This window comes from Limulus polyphemus, unplaced genomic scaffold (genome assembly GCF_000517525.1).
Source record: "Limulus polyphemus unplaced genomic scaffold, Limulus_polyphemus-2.1.2 Scaffold0, whole genome shotgun sequence".
Taxonomy (NCBI): Eukaryota; Metazoa; Arthropoda; class Merostomata; order Xiphosura; family Limulidae; genus Limulus; species Limulus polyphemus.
This window is the reverse complement of record NW_013665610.1, coordinates 5,047,529-5,065,667: the sequence shown is the minus strand read 5'-3', so window position 1 is coordinate 5,065,667 and position 18,139 is coordinate 5,047,529. Positions and strand designations below refer to the sequence as shown.

The 18,139-nt window shown below is 30.0% G+C and overlaps 1 protein-coding gene across 2 annotated transcripts in view; it reads left to right on the top strand.

Annotated features, from left to right (window-relative positions):
* LOC106457365 (glycylpeptide N-tetradecanoyltransferase 2-like) overlaps positions 1 to 15,211 on the top strand; it is a 30,679-nt gene extending 15,468 nt beyond the window's left edge. The window contains exons 10-13 of one of the 2 annotated variants that reach the window (XM_013916811.2): positions 2,703 to 2,801; positions 5,894 to 6,055; positions 9,856 to 9,993; positions 12,683 to 15,211. In XM_013916811.2, the coding sequence (XP_013772265.2) occupies positions 2,703 to 2,801; positions 5,894 to 6,055; positions 9,856 to 9,993; positions 12,683 to 12,703 (420 nt within the window). In that variant the 3' untranslated portion in view covers positions 12,704 to 15,211. Of the gene's footprint in view, positions 1 to 2,702; positions 2,802 to 5,893; positions 6,056 to 6,376; positions 6,507 to 9,855; positions 9,994 to 12,682 lie in introns of those variants that run through there. The other variant, XM_022384385.1, reaches the window with a different exon arrangement.
* The last annotated feature ends 2,928 nt before the right edge of the window (positions 15,212 to 18,139 follow it).

The window sequence follows — 18,139 nt, the reverse complement described above, 5'->3', positions numbered from 1 at the left end:
TAGTGTTGGCACTTTAATTAATTTTTAGAACATTTATTTATATCTATATGTAGACATTGAATTAAATGAGCAAGAATAACTATTCTCATTTCTATTTCTATATCCTCATCTTTCAAACAATAGGCAATAGAAGTGCTTTTACAGCATCGTGAAATTACTATTAATAATTTTAAATAAATTCTCTGGGGCCATTATCAATAAATTAATCCCCAAATATGGATGATGTGAAACATTAGACATTTATAACAGTTGCATTACTACATCCAAAATTAAAAATAAACATTATTTCTAAATGTTTCAGTATTTGTAAAAGCAGAAAATAAAGGTAACTAAATACCTATTATTATTTAGTTTTCCATTTGAAAAATAGATAGTGAAATTGCATTAAACAAAGTAACTCTAGTGCTATCTGTATCTATATTTTTTCTTACGATCTGCATTCATTTTAGATTTTGATTTTTTTCCTTACTTTTATTTGTTTTTATTTCTATCTTCCAGTAACTGAAACTAAAGTGTAACAAAAATGCTTCTATTAATTTGTTTTTCAGTGACAAATCTTTTGACGTTTTTGTTAAGTACAAATGGCATTATAATCTCATCATACTTGAGTTTAAGAGTTTTCTTTTTGAGTAGTTTGGAAGATATATATATATATAGCTGTATACATAAAAAAACACAGTAATACAAAAAAATGTTTTGGAATTATTCAGAAATTAGTAAAATACATCTTAGAATTAGTCTGGAAACATGCATCATTTTTATATCAATCATCAAATACACCGTACTCAGTTTGTTATATAATTTCATGTTAGTATGTATGCCTGTTGGTTGTTTTTTTCTTCTTTTTACATTAGATGTTCAAGTTTAAAACTATTTTTATTTAGTACCAACTATTATCCACAAAGGGACATACTATATCTGTCAGGTGTTTAGAAAGTCATATATGGGTTAAGTGATAAAACTGATAATTGGTCATGTTAAAGCGGATGTTCTCGTTGTTGATGCCCCCCCAGTGGCACAGTGGTATACTTATAGAAACTGGGTTTCGACACCCGTGGTGGGCAGAGCACAGATAGCTCTTTGTGTAGCTTTGTGCTTAATAAGAAACAACAACTCTTTGCTGATTTTCAAAAGGCCACACAGGTGAAGAGTGTAGTCATTTATTGGTCTCAAATGGAAATACAGATTGTCTGAAAATATTGTTTTTTTCATTTTAAGTCTAACAATGCACCGTTCATTTTTCTTTCTGCGGCCAAGTTTGGATTCTTCATAATTTTTTTATGTAAATAGTGGAAACACTTAATAGCTCATTTAATATCATGTTTTTTTATCTACACTTGCTCCGCTCTTTCATCAGACAGTACTTGTATATTTCTCTTGTTGTTTTTTCTACAGTTTACTGATAGCTTGATGATCTTGTTTAGTTAAATTTAATGTGGGAGGATGATAAAAATGGAGAATATTGGTGATAGCAGTATGCTCAGTTTTTAATTCTGAGACTGACACATTAGTTTGTTTTAAGGCATCTATGTAGCTAAAAGTTGAGTTTTAGGTATATTCAGAATGGTTATAGAAAGGTTTATAACCCATTTACTTGATGTTGAAGTTTTATAATATGTCATTTTTTCATGTTCTTTTTTGTACTGATTTATTAACAAGGTTTCAAATTTACTGTAGAGTTCATCAGAAATTGTTCATTTCACATATTTAGCTTGGTTGGTATACAGCCATTTGAAGTTTTGTAGTTTGTCATGGCACATGTGGACTTGTGCTTTTAACTCTAACCAATCATATTGTATATTAACTTGGCAGCCACATTGTGACAATAGTAAACCATGTTGTATAGTAATTTGGCATCTATTAGAAGGTTCCAGATTTTTGTCACTGAATGACATTTACATCTATGTAAAGAATGATTAAAATGTCTGTGTAAATAATATTATATGCAATTTTGTATAATGGAGGCTGCTTTCCAGAATAATTATACAGTATTGTTGTGTATCATCATTAATGAACCTGAAATTTTGACCATTGTTAACTCACATAACATTGTTGGACATTTAACAAATCTTTGTATGAGGTTAATAATTCACCAGGAGCAGACTGGTGCATCATCTTAATATTAATTAGCAATTAACGTTTATTGGATGGTGAAATTTGTCACATACAAGTAAGAAAGGGGATTTTAATGACATGTTGTGTCCATTTTTTTATGTTACAGGTAAAGAATTACCATTAGGAGTAGTTGTCAAATGGTTTACTTTTTTTATTAATAATTATGCCCACAAAAATTTTTTACTATTTTATTTACTGCAACAACTCCAAATGAATGAAAACAAACAGTAAAAATTTTTTTGTAAGTTGAGGTAAGTTACTACATGAAGTAAATGAATTCACATGCATTATTTGCATCATCATTATTTATAGAGAGTAGTATCTTCTGGTAATAAAAGATGCATTCCAAAGTTGAGGAGCTCTGTCATACATTTTGTGAGGGATAATAGTTAGACTATACATTGTTTTTGTAAAAGAATAGTTAAACATACTGCTGTATTTGTCTTTATAAATGACTAAATAAGTCTGCTGATTCCATAGACTCAAAAAATAGCTATAAATATTATTTATAAATATGTAATAATTACATTTTTAATTTACAATTTATTAGAAGTTTTATAAAATACTTCTTATATTCACCTTCCTAGTATCTCAGTAAGTTTGAGTTATGTCCAGTATTTACAGAAGAAGAATTCCGTCACTGGTTCATTCCACGACCTGGTATTGTAGACAGCTATGTAGTTGAGGTTTGTTTTTTTTATATTTTAGTTTGCAAAACAAACATAACATCAGTTTTAAGTTATTTCTGCAGATAAACCTGTATTACATTGCCCAAAACAGTAAAGGTATAATTGGAGTTTTCTGTATTCTAGTTTTGTCAAGTTACCACTATTGTTATTAAATAAGGTCAGTTTCACCTCTGAATTCATTTTTTATGCAAAATAAGTTTGAGTTGAAGAGTCATATAATCTGATATCCAGATGCTACTATTGGAACCCATATCCACAAAACATCATTTGGAACTATGGGTTTTGCAGCCCAATTAGTGATCACAAAAGTTTGGTAATATGGCATACAGTCATAGTGGTCACTAATGGAAGTTATCCATTATGCTATTTACTTAAAATGAAGGAGTTGCTGAGAGTAATATGGCCATCAGAATTGCTTCCAGTTCAATACTGTTTAGAGGTGAATCTTGTGCTGACAGGTCTCTCTCTTTAGAGCATCCTTTATGTACACAGTTGGATTCAAATCCAATAAGCATGCTGTTCAGTCCATTCTTTTGAAACAATTTTCTTCCAAGAAGTTGCTAGCTGGTTGAGCATGGTAAGGATACATATTGTCATCCATCAGAAGAAAATTCTGACCAACTACACTTGCATATGGCAACCTTTATGGTTGTAAGACTGTATTCTTACATTGTATGGCTTCCATAATACCATGTTGTAGCAAGTAAAGGTCAGTGTGGTCATCAGTACTGATTCTGCATAGAACATTATACCATATTTGCTATATGAGTGTCCATAAAAATTTGATTGATTCTAGTTCCAGCCGTTCCCCAAATAGATGCCTGGCTTCATTTGTGAAGCATATATCGTCTGTGACAAAACATTTGCCCATGTGTTGTTTGACCAATCCAGTTCTTTTGGACACCCCTGAAGACAGATTATTTTGTGGTGATGGGTTAGAGGAATGCATACTGTTGGTTATGTGGCATAAAATGTCAGTTTTTTTTAGACTTGTTTCCGAATGTTTGTGGGTTGACTTGTCATCCATTTGTTGCTCTGATTCTGTTGGGGAGCTCAGTTCTGCTAGTTATGTTAGTCTCATATTGTCAAATAGCTCTTTTTCTGCAAAGTTGTTGATAACAGTCTACTTTGTCCATGTCTTTAACCAGCTGTAGTGATGTCTTGAAAGTGAGCTCATGTCTTATTAACCACACTTTCTGAGAGACTTAATAACCAACCTGAAGCAACTGGCTGTGTTTGACTAGCTTCTAGCCTACCTATTATTTTCCACATCATGGAAATATCCAAGAGTTTCCTTAGGGTCCTAAAACATTTCACTTTTGGTCTATCTGTCATTACAAACTTTACTGTTGTTCAGACTGTTAACTGAGAACACAATGTGCCTTTTTCTGTACATCTGAAATGTGCATGTCAGATCACATGGCTGAACACAAGATACTTGTGTTGCAAAAAATAACTTTAGTGATTTTGACATTAATTGATAACAATTGCTGTGCCAAGTTATAACTAGAATACAGAAAAATCCAATTAAATGCTAATTTATTTAGAAGGTAGTAATGAGTGACTTTTTAGTTTGAAAATATACCTATTTTGCATAACAAGTATGGACTGTAAGAAGCACGGATATGTAAACAAGTTTATATGTTACACAGTTCCGTTATTTAAATTTCCCCTAATGAACATGTTCATTGATAAAAGTACTACCCATCTGCCAAAAAAAAAGTAAAAGAACAAAAGTAATTTATAGTGGCTCTATTTTATGATAAAAATATAATATTCTATTAAAAAAAAAGGCTTCAAAAATAATTTAAAATTCATTAAAACTCAAAAATAATCATTCAGAGAAATAATGTAATATTTTAAAAATATATTATGATTTTTTTTTCTATTTGCTTTGATCTGACAATAGTTCCTAACCCTGCACACATGTACAAGCTATATGACTTTTTCTTGTTTGTTTTAAAGGACAGTTAGAAATTTGGAACTAATTTTATTTATCCAAGTATCAAGCGACAGTAATTCCCCATTAAACTTTATGGTACTAAAGCTTCCATTTATTTTCTTGGTTTCAGTTCACAAACTGATCTTTCTTCTACTGTGTCATCTACTATCCATAATTCACTGTCAGGCATCTCTTTAAATCTTACATGAATTTAATAATAGGTAGATGTATTTGGTTTGCTGTTAGTTAATACTTTTCCTGTGCACACGACATCCTTAACTGAGAAAACCCTAAAGCTTAGGAGTTGCTTTTACTATTTTGTTATTTGATTAAGCTTTTTTTTTTTCATCCATATGAGATGACACCTACATCTGCGTGGGAGCTACTCACAATGTTTTGGATAATATTGTATTAAACGTAAAACATTACAAAAGGAAAATTTAATATCCTGGTTTACAATTATTTCAAAATTTGTTTTAACTTTTTATTTTTTCTTCAGAATTAAAATTCTCATATTTTTCATGTTTTAGCTTTAAAACTTTACTACCCAAAACTGATAAACATTTTGGATAGTTGTAAGCTAGTTAACATAATTTTACCACTTATCTGTTTTGGATTTTAAAGTAGTTCCATCAGATGAAAGCTTAGAATTTTTTTCTGGCAGATGTCTTCTTTTCATTGTGACATCTTCATAAATATGTGTGATTTTGAAAATATTGCAAATAAACTCCATGCAGGTGTATGTGTAAATTTAAACTGTTTGGTGATTTAAGTCTTCTATTTTTAGTAAAGTGGGTGGGTGTGCAAACTTAAGCAGGTTGATAATTTAAGCCTTCTATTGTAATTAACTCTGAGCAGGTGTATGGGCCAACTTAAGCAGTTTTATAGCTTATGTCCTCTATTTTTAGAAATTGTATTTTATATAAAATGTAATTCACAGCAACATTACTGATAGAATTTTGTAATGCTATAATGTTGTTACTTCTTTAAAATGACATATTACAAATGCACTATTAGTCAGAATTTTATGTATGGCTATGATACGTTTTAAATTGTTTTTATTTGAGAGTAAAATGCTGACATTTAAATTTTTTTAGGAGAAAAACTAAATATAAAAATAGTAATTTGTATTCTTATTTTATTGCAGAAAAATGGGAAAATAATTGAATTTGCCAGTTTCTACTGCCTACCTTCCACAGTGATGCATCATCCTATCCATAAGAGTCTGAAAGCTGCTTATTCTTTCTATAATGTTAGCCAAACCGGCATTTGTGAGCTACTTCATGACGTTTTGGTGGTAGCCAAAAATGTAAGTAGTATCAAGACAATAACATATAGTTAGTAACGATTTTATTTTGTCTGACAAAAAAATATTACAGGATGTTGGTTAACAAGGAGAATAGGCCAGCAGAAAGGAAAGCAGAGTTGTATTTTTTTTTGCTATTGTGGAACTTACTAAACAGTACACTTTCTATAGATACTGAGGCATGATTTCACATAGATCAGTAAAATAACTGTAATAATGAAATATCCATTGTAATCATAACATTTTTTGTGCATTACTTAGTTTTATATTAGCATAAGTTTATGTGGTTGGGCATGGAAAGTAACTCTTTATATTGTTCCTTAGCTCGGTACTAGATGTCTACGTGTCTTGAGTTATCACAGGGGCAATATGACAACATCAAGTTTTGAAAAATTAGGTGTGATCTATCACACAGATACAACTTGTCAGTGGATGAAATTAAGCCATAAATCTGGTAACTTTGCATTCATTTGAGGCTTATTTTCAGCTCAAGTAGTTTGAAAATGGTGAATTTTTAAAGTTGGTGATCTCAAGAAATTTAAAATTCAACTATCTGCATGTTTTGTTTTAAACTTTTTAAGTTTCTGAAGCTAACAAACTCGTAAGTATATTGTCTAAAATCTGCGATTATTTTTTCTTGAATCCTGCTTGGCATACAATAACCTTTCTTCCTTGTGTAGTTACACTAGATTGCAAAGTAGTAAAATTTCTTGCACTATTTTGAGGCACCCCGAGACCAATTGAAGATGTTTTTTTTTTTCGTAAGTTAGTAATTAGTTTCTCTCCTTATTTATTTATTTTCATGACTTATCTTGGTAGTTAATTTTCTACTTACAAAACCTCAAGAGTTTTATAACTTGAGGCCTCAGGTGTCTAGGATGCTTGACTCGCAATCTGAGGGTCGCGAGTTCAAATCCCCGTCCCACCAAACATGATCACCCTTTCGACTGTGGGGGACATTATAATGTAATGGTCAACCACACTATTCATTGGTAAAAGAGTAGCCCAAGAGTTGGCAGTGGGTAGTGATGACTAGCTGCCTTCCCTCTAGTCTTTCATTGCTAAATTAGGGATGGCTAACACAGATAGCCCTCATGTAGCTTTTATTAAATATTGAGAATTTAAAATAGTCCGAAGGCGATATTTTAGTTAATTTATGCTATTTGCCAACAAGATTGACACACACCGTCTTCATTTTTCACACAAATACGTTTTAATATATATATATACAACAGTACAATTTACAACAACAATTATTACGAATAATTACCACAAACAAAGTTTTATAAACAACCATTTCACTAACTTACAAACAACATAGAGTTCAGAGTCTCCTTGATATCCAGCGAGTTAACTTGAAGTCGATGTACGTATAATTGCTGAGAAGTTAGCTAGCTTTGTCAGACACTGAATTGTTGAACCATCGAAGTAAGATAATATTTTCATAAAACCACTAATGTCCGATGAGAATTCAGTAATACTTTTGGAAAGATACTAACGTCCGATGAGAATCCACTGACGCTCGAAATTTATAACTGTTCCTGGTGAAATATCGTATATTATTCCAGTTGATAAGGGTTAGCAAAATCACGGTTTATAGCGTACACGGTTATAACTGGTTCCTAGCAGACTTGTATGTTCTCTCTTTGGCACGTCGCTTTTTATAGGCGCTGGAAAGACTTTCTCGAAAGTTCGGCCAATACTATATTTAACTGGTTATGGAAGTGAATATATTGTCAGTTCTTGCATTCACGAATATTCTACAACAATGGAGAATTGGTGGGAGTTTCACCATACGTAACTAACACTGTAAGCTAGGCACATTTTTACATATAAACTCAATCCCAACAAACGTTGTCATTAAAACAAATATATAACAAATTCATTACACGCAATACATATCTGACACTATAAGTTACACATATTTTTGAATACAAATTTTATATAAACTACGTTCGTATTAAAAATAAATACATAACAATAAATTCGTTACACTTTGCAAAAAATTCAAACCTTTCCAACTTGAGGCCTTTTTGAATGCAAGTATTTTTTTTTTCTTGCCCTTAGGCAATGCCAAATATTGTGAGGTTTGTATTGAACATGTACATGCATTAGTAAAAGAATATAGATAAGTTGTATTGTTTTAAGATAGAGTAAGATAATTACTGTATATTTATATTATTTTTAATGATCTAGATTATTTTTTATTCGAACATCTTCAATGAAGTGGCCTTGCCCCTGGTGTCTTTGTACCAACTGTAGCATTATGTACAAAAACTGGCTTTCATATTGACTGTAATTGGGTTATGTGTAATGGCAAAGTAAATAGCTATGTTACTGTGTAGTGATTTTATTGTATTATAAATCATGAATTGACTAACCACATCAAATTTATCTTTTAAAAGGTCCCATAAGTATCATGCCATGTGTTTGAAGTGTCTGTGTTTCAGATATGGTTACTTTTATGAGTTATTAATTTTTATTAATGCAGGATTTATGCTCAGACTGTCCTTTACGATAAAATACTTTTCTTTAAAGTGCAAGCTTTTGCCCATCTCACTGGAGCCTTCATTAGGCAGCAATGTAACTTGGTACTTAGCCTTTGTATTTTTGAAGAAATCTTTGCATCATAATTTTTTGTCTTCTTCTACAGAAAATGTGCATCCAATTTTGGCTTCCAAAAATAAAATTGTTGCCTGATGAAGGCTCCAGTAACAAGATCAAAAGTTTGCGAATAAAAGAAAAGTATTTTAAATTAGAGAACAGTCCATGTATAATTCTACATATTAATTTACATATGTTAGGAGACTTAAAAACAAATACTTTGATTGTTAAACAATGTAACTAGGAAGCTTATAGCAATACACATATAAAAAACAAAAGCATTGAAACAGGACATGTTGAAGATGTAATGTTTAATACAAAAACACAGATTTTCATGAAGCAGAATTTTAATTAAACATGTAAATGAGGAATTATATAGTTGCAAGCACTCTTAGAATGTAATTAATTACAATAATGTAGTTAATTTTTTGTATTTATTCATTATTGTGTGGGTTGTGTTATTTGATAAGTAAATATTCTTCAAATTTTCTGTTCAGGAAGGTATCAGCCTTTGCAAGATTAGGTTTCCTGGATGATCCAAAGTTGACAAAAATGTTGTAATACATAGTGACTTGCAAATAAATTTTTCTCTATATCAGCTTTAAAGATGTCTCAGGTGTGCTCTTAGAGATGTGAAATGGTTGACAAACTTTTCTGATACAGGTGGTTAGGAAGTAGAATTAAATTTCTAAGTAATACCACTTGTTTACTTTGTTTATAATAATACTTGTTTTTTTTTTCAAAATTTTTTTTGGCACATATGTAATGTTCAATCTTGAAAACTAAAAAAATTGAGGGTATGAGATTGTTTTCCAGTCACATCGGGGATTTTACCACTTGTACATTAAGTTATTATTTTAGTAATTTGGAGACTGGAAACAATCTCATTTTATTGAATTGTGTATAAAATAATCGTTGTTTTTTGAATAAAATTTTTTAGTTTTCTAAAATACTTTTTGTTGTTTGTTGAGAAATGTTTGTGTATATTTGTCTAAATGTTTGGTACATGATGAAAACTTACAATGTTAAGGATTCAATTTTTTTTTTAGAGAAAGAATGTATAAGCCAATAATAATTTATTTCCAATATAAATATATAAAATTTCTTAAAGTGTGTTAGAAAAATGATGCTCCTTTGTTGTAAATCCAAGATGTATAAATGGGTTATGTTTTCATGTTTACTATCTTTTTATTTTTTAGGCAGGATTTGATGTTTTTAATGCCTTAGATCTCATGGACAATAAAATATTTCTTGAAAAACTTAAGTTTGGAATTGGAGATGGAAATTTACAATATTACTTGTATAACTGGCGTTGTCAACCCATGCCTCCAGAAAAGGTAAATATTTTATTTATTACCTCTAAGGTTCAACATTTAGGTTAGTTTCAACAATTCCATTTAGAACAAACAAACAAAAAAAAGAATTAGGTTAAAATGAACTTTACCAGATCTTAACACACTGTTTCTTAATATTAATTTTAATTAAAGATATACTTACTTCAGTTTTAATTTCATAGATATAGCAAGGTAAAATTTAAGTGAAAATATTTATTTAATAAATTTATCTTTTTCTGTACATAAGTAATTTTAAATTGTAGATGCTTTTTTTTTAAGATAGTATTTTTAAGTTATTGAAAAATTATAATTAACAATTAAATTTGTTTTGTCTATATATAGTGCTAATCACTGGAAAGGTGTTAATGGACTGCATCTTTCTCTACATTTTGAACTGCTAACACAGATCTTCATCGGTCCATTTGCACTAGCAGCTCGAAAAACTTTCTAGACAGATGCAGTCCATTTATAGCACCTTTCAAACATACTTTACTCTGATCTTAACCTTCTCTCAAGCAAAAATGCTAATTACCAACATTTTTATTTTACCTTTTATGTTTTCCTACTTTATATTTAAAATATTTCACCTGGCCATAATAGTAAGAACTTACTGGACTGGAAACTTCTATGGACTGTATCTACCTGTTAAGCTGAGGACAACATTTTGAGCTGCTGTGCAAATCTTCATCAATTCAAAATGTCATCAAATTAACAGGCAGGTGCAGCCCATAAAAGTTTCCAGTCTCGTGTGTCTTCCTCTGCCTAAACTTTCTGTTAAACAAGAATGTGAAATCACTGCATGAAGCATTTAATGAGGTATTCTGGTATTTTGATCAATAAAAATGCAATTCAAGCTGCTAATTCAGTATTTATCATGAAGGAAGTGTTACCGTAATGTACCTTCTCTTGCAAATTTTAACAGAAACCTGTTTCGCGAAACCAAAAGAAGTTATTTCTCTGTTGAGATAACATATGGAAAAATATTTTTAGTGTGAAATATAATATAGTATGATACTAGGACGTTATTATATTTTGACTTTATTGGAACAAGTGTTAAGGGGAGGAAAATGTTAGTCCTGCCAACTTGGAGTAATATATTTTGTAGTGTGAAATATAATATAGAATGATACTAGGACGTGATTATATTTTGACTTTGTTGGAACAAGTGTTAAGGGTAGGAAAATGTTAGTCCTGCCAACTTGGAGTAATATATATTTTGTAGTGTGAAATATAATATAGAATGATACTAGGACGTGATTATATTTTGACTTTGTTGGAACAAGTGTTAAGGGGAGAAAAATGTTAGTCCTGCCAACTTGGAGTAATATATTTTGTAGTGTGAAATATAATATAGAATGATACTAGGACGTGATTATATTTTGACTTTGTTGGAACAAGTGTTAAGGGGAGGAAAATGTTAGTCCTGCCAACTTGGAGTAATATATTTTGTAGTGTGAAATATAATATAGAATGATACTAGGACGTGATTATATTTTGACTTTGTTGGAACAAGTGTTAAGGGGAGGAAAATGTTAGTCCTGCCAACTTGGAGTAATATATATTATGAAAGGTTAGTTGACCAAAAAGATTATAACATTACATTTATTCCTGTTTTCACCTATAGATCTGATTTTGAACAAATGTGGAGCTAAAGATAAGGGTATTGACAATACCAAGTTATTTACTAAATGTGAAGTTTAAAAGTGTAATTTATCATTTACACAATGATATAATACTAAAACCAGGGTATTTAAATTATTCCAGAAATTGTTCAAAATCACATTACTAGCAAAAATGAGTGAATAGAAAACATATAACACATTCAGAGACCATATACGCATCTCAAAGACACTGGGGCAAGCATGGACCAGTGGTTAGTGTGTCGCACCATGGATCTGCAGGTCCATCATTTCCATCCTATTAATACACACACACACAGAAAAAATCTTCTCTTTTGAGGTTATGGGTGCATTATAAGGGGGACAATCAAATCCCACTACTCATTCAGACAAGAATAGCTCATGAGATGGCAGTGGGTGCTGATGATTAGTGCCTTTCCTATGGTCTATCAGTCTAAAAGTCTTCAAGTATCATTGTTTGAATATCCAAAAACAAACAAATCCAAAGACAATGGACCTATTAGATGTTCACTCTTTAGATCTTTCATTTTGTACCATTTGTTTCTACCATCAAATCTATTATACTACCATTTCTTAATTTAAACAATATAATTTTTGTCATTGTTTAGTACAAGATTCACTTATTTATGCCTGTATTTCCATTGCAAAAACAGTAAATTTGTAACATCTTTGAAAAATGTTGTTTTTTTTATGTTAGGCCATTATGAAGTAGGGAACAAGGCCAATATTAAACATTTTTATGTTTTTGGAGTGGTCTGCTTTCAGAGTTGAAAATAAGCCAAATTTAATATTTAATTTCACAAACCGATGATGTTTTCCCCGTAAAATCGAAAGATGCACAGCAGGTTATGTGAACCTGATGTGGGTGTCTCCAGTCTCTTAGCTTATTAGTTTGTCAAATGCATGATTTTTTATACATTCATACTGTTCTCTTGTAAAGTGTAAATGTTGTACAAATAATACAGGTAACTTTTTTTGTATAAACATGTATATTTGTTAAGACAGAAAGAATTGATCCTCAACACTTTTTAATTGGTCTTTTTTTTTTACAGATTGGTCTAGTCCTACAATAAGGCACAGAATATATATATATATAAAGGAGTATTATATATATAAACATATATATAGATATATATATATGTGTGTATGTACATTGTTCCAGTTGCTTTTTCACAGAAATTTTGATCAGTTGTGTTACTGTTGTACAAGCCTTTAGTTTACTTCATCTATTGTACACTGAAATGGACAGACTACTGTATTAGGACAAACCTTTATATGTTTTATAAGAGCTGAATTAAAGCACTTGAAAAATAGTTCTAGCAAATTAAGCTATTGATATGTATGGGTATTTTCATGACTTAGTTTTAGAAATTTTAATTACAGAAAAATCTAGGTGACAAAATCTTCTTAAAGCATTGATGTGTTAATATGAAATATCAAAAGATGAAAGTTACATTTGGCAATATGAAAGATTTTGGTTCATTCAAGCCCTGGATGATTTAATGTAAATAAACCTTTATTTTTTCATACGCTACATAAAGGACACAATTTAAACTGAATCTGCTTATGGTATATGGAAAATACTATATAGAAGTATGGCTAAACATTAACAGTTTGTCTATTTGATGTAATAAATTTATCATAGTTTCTGTTATAACATCCCAACTTAATTTTGATTAAGATATAAACTTCAAATTAAAGGATGAGATTTTTTTTTCCATTGCATTTGGATATAATTATAATTCAAAGTAATTTAAGAGGGAAAAAAATCATTGTAGTTTTTCTGTAAACATAGAATTTTGAACATTCTTCGTATTTGTTAAGTTCTTTCCTTTGAGCTGTTCTTTGTTTATACATTTAATGGAAGAATTTTTTTTCAAATGGATATGGATAATTTTTTGCTAAACAGTTGTTAAAGATTAAATTGTCATCAAAAAAAGGAAATATTTGAAAATATTGTGTGCAGCACATTTAAATAGTCTGGTACCTTTTGCTGGGTTACTAATGCCTTATTACAGTAATATTATATTGTTGATGATTGTGTTGTACAAGGACACAGTAAATAACTTAAGTAGGCATTTTAAAAGTTTTCAAGCAATATTTTATTAAAATTGAAGATTTGGAATACATTGTGTGGATGACTAACACTTATTAATCAGTTATGTAAAGAGCAACCAGTCTCCATTATTAGTTACAAAAAAGTAACAATTTCCAGTTGTAGTGGTAACTTTCAGGGTGTCTTCTTTGTATAAGATTAATAAGAATAAAAAGGCTATTTAAAAACATAACAAAATTTGTGTAATATTCATAAGATTCAACATTAGTGTCAGAATATACAGTTTTGGACTGATTTTATCATCCATATTTATGAAGTATTAAAACTGTTTACATACTAAAGAATATTTAAGAACTTGATATCTTCACCTGTTATGGAATTAATATGTACGTTGGTTACCACTAGATTAAAAACCACTGAGTTTAAAATGTTGATAATTTTACAGACTAAGATTAGAATGGCTGTTAAGACTAATTGCAGATAGATACATGGTTAGTTATTCACAGTTATTTCTGTTTGTTTGTTTGTTCAAAGGTACTTCTGGTTACAGACACAAACACTTAAAAAACTCAATCTTTCCTTGATGTCATAGTATAGTATGGATAAGTACTGAAAAGTACCATAAATTGTTAAGAAAGTGATGTGACATGCAGTGTACAAGTATTCCCTAAAACAAGCTTGTAAGGAACTTGAAACTTCTTTATTGTGTGTGTATCTTATTAAATATATGAGTGGGAAACAATTTTGTATTATCGTAGCATCTGATAAAAACAAAAGTGAAATTGTGCACATGTAATATGAAATATTCAAGTTAATGAGCAATAACATTCATTTTTTTCCTGTTTATAAAACCATACACTTATATATATGTTTGTGTGTGTTACTACAGTAAATATATTTACCAAACTTACAGTGTAATCAGTTTTTTAATAGGCTTACTAACAGTTACTACAAATTTATTTTTTCTAAATTGTTTCATGGAAAAGATGAACTACACATGGGCAAGAAATACACCATGAAATTCCTTTTTTATGTGTTACCTATTTTTTTTAAGGTTGTGGTGGGCTGGGTGTGGACTAGTGATAAGCATGCCAGATTGTCATTCTAAGTGTTCATGGTTTGCATTTCATTGCCACAAAAACGAGCTCTATACTTTGGCACCTTTGGTGCATCACAAGAGTGACAGTCAACTCCAACTTTTTGATTAGAGTACCCAAGAGTAGGTAATTTTTGCTATTCGCTAGCTGCCTTCCCTTTAGTCTATCAGTTCAAAATTAGGGATACGTAGTATAGATAGCATTTGTGTAGCTTTTCATAAATTTTTGAAACAAGGAAAAATGTGAAAAAAGCAGTTGGTTTTTCTTGTATGTTTTTCTTATTTTAAAGGAAAATGATTGTAGTAAGGAGTCATATCAAACTTTGTGTTATTAAGTTTTAATGTTTTATTGTGCCTAGTAAGACAGAAAACTAGACAAACTAAGCTGTAACTATTAGAAGAAAAATAAATGAAAAAATATTTGTTAGATCTAGAAGACTCAGATTGGTAAACTTTGTAGACAAGCATATTTTAATTTCTTTTGTTTTCCAACACTGTAGGTACTTTTCCTAGCTTTGACTAAAGTGTAAGAAATGGCCAACATAACTGATATAATTGTTTCAAAATTTTACAATATTTTATCAATATAAAACTCATTTACTTAGAAATAGATAAATTCATGTTCATATGTATCCTTAAGTTACAATGCAAGCTCCATACCATGTTTAGTTACATCAAAAACACTGTGCAGTAGTTTAATAATGTGTAATTTTTATGCTTAGTATATGCAATGAAGCATTTATTTAGTAACTAAATCTTATAACTCGTTTTATGAGTTTAACAGTGTGTATGATTTTTTTTTGCCTTACCCAATTGGTATGTGCACTGAAATGAACAGCAATCAAATAAAACCTGTTAGAATGGAATAAAACATGTGCTGGGTAGCAAGTGTATTACTAGAGCTTATCAAACTTTTATTGTTTTTTACTAAAGCTTTTGAAAGTTGAGATATATATGTAAAAAAAATAAGAATGTACAGATGCTTTTAAAACTATGGATGAAGTCATATATTTGACTTTTACGCTTTTAGGAATTATGGAATAATTCACTCTTGAATTTAAAAACAATCAGAAGCGATAGACTACTTTTAAAGAGTCACTAAAACCATGGCATGAAGTTTAAGGTTTTCATTAATAAACACAAAACTAGGCTTATCAAATTACTGTTTTAATGAAATATAATGTGGTTCAATTTTCACTGTTAGAACAAAATGAAAAATACACCTATTTATTATATTTGAAAGGAATATGTTAGTAATGTACAGGGATTGATCAGAATTATTTAAAAGAATAAATTGACCTAGTTTAAGATTGATTGAAATTTATGTTTTTAAATATTTACTATACATGTATTGCAGTTTAAGCAAGCATAGTAATGATCAGAAAATGGCACTGATGTGGCTTTCAGGATAAGCTTGGTAAGGAAAATGTGTTGACTTGCAAAAAAAATCAGGTTTAATGTGCTGGCATTATGTAGAAGTGAGTTCATTGTGAATTATCATGAGGTTAAAGTGTGAAAGTGAAACACAAGTTGAAGATTTAAAGGCTTAGTTTAGAAATGCCTATAATGTTGAATAAAACAGAAAATACTGTAACTTCAAGTACCTTGAAGCAGTGCAAATGTGAAGTATACATGTTTACAAAAATCTTTCCTCCAGTACTGTTTAGAGATGGCTTTAATTTTGGTATACATCTATAGTGATTTTTTTTTGTATTCAGTTTTCAAGTCATTTGGATTATTTTTATGTTATGCAAGATACTTTAAGGATAAAACGTTTATGCTCAAACTTTAAATGTAAAATCAAAGTTAAAGTTATGGATCTTTGTTACATAGTATATTACATTTAACAATTAATGATATATTTATATACAAAAATTGAGTTGTGGTAATTTAATAATTTTTTCTTTTAATTATGAAAATGATGTTGTATAAATAACTTTAGTTTATGGAACAACGAAGGAAGTATTTGTTGTGAATTGATGAGCATAAATAAAGGAATTTATGACTATATAAAAACAAAAATCAAGGAAAAAGGAGATTGTCATTTCATGTATTTGACAAACTTGCATATTTTATTGGTCTGAAACAAGGAAAATACATTGATCGTTAACTAAATAGTTCTTTAAAATATGCACGTTTTTTAACTCACTGACTATTGTATTTTTTAAATCACCGATTATCACACATTGTATTTTTTAAATCACTGACCATCACACATTGTATTTTTTAATTCACTGACCATTGTATTATTTAAATCACCGATTATCACACATTGTATTTTTTAATTCACTGACAATTGTATTATTTAAATCACCGGTTATCACACATTGTATTTTTTAATTCATTGACCATCACACATTATATTTTTTATTCACTGATCATCACACTTTGTAATTTTTAATTCACTGACCATCATACATTGTATTTTTTAATTCACTGATCATCAAACATTGTATTTTTTAATTCAGTGACCATCACACATTGTATTTTTTAATTCACTGACCATCACACCTTGTATTTTTTATTCACCAATCATCACACTTTGTAATTTTTAATTCACTGACCATCATACATTGTATTTTTAATTCACTGATCATCAAACATTGTATTTTTTAATTCACTGATCATCACACATTGTATTTTTTAATTCACTGACCATCATACGATAAATTAGTGTATTTTAATTCACTGACCATCATATGGTACCTCAGTGTATTTTTTATTCCACTGACCACCACATGGTACGTCAGGGCATATTTAATTAACTGACAATCACATGGTAAATTGCTGTTTTGTTTTTTATTCACAAGCTATTACACCGTATACCAGTGTATTTGTTGAATTCACAGACCATAATATGGCCTAATATGATTTTTTAAAATTCTCTAGATGCAGAAACAAACTATTATATCTTAACTCAGCCACAAAGATAAAACCACACATTACCTTTTAGTTGTATGTACACAAGCTACGATTACGTCACTCACATTAAGCACTGCTTTTCGTTACACGTGCAACATGGGTAATTGAACAGTGTACGACTATTAATAGTATACAAGTATTTCTGATTTTTCGGTTTGTTTTATCAGTTGATGATTTTCCCTACTGACTTGCACAGAAGATTTTCAGAAGTATAATTTGTGTTTGTAGAAGGGACCGAGGTGGCCTAGTAGTTAGCGAGCCAGGCTTTCAATCTGAAGGTCCACATCTATTAAATAACAAATAATCACACTTTGTACTATGGGACTGTAGGTGCGTCATAAAAGTGATGATAAAATCACAATATTCAATAGTTGATTGTTGAGTTTGCCTTTCCTCTACTCTGGCCAGGTGGTTAGAGAGCTCGACTCGCAATCT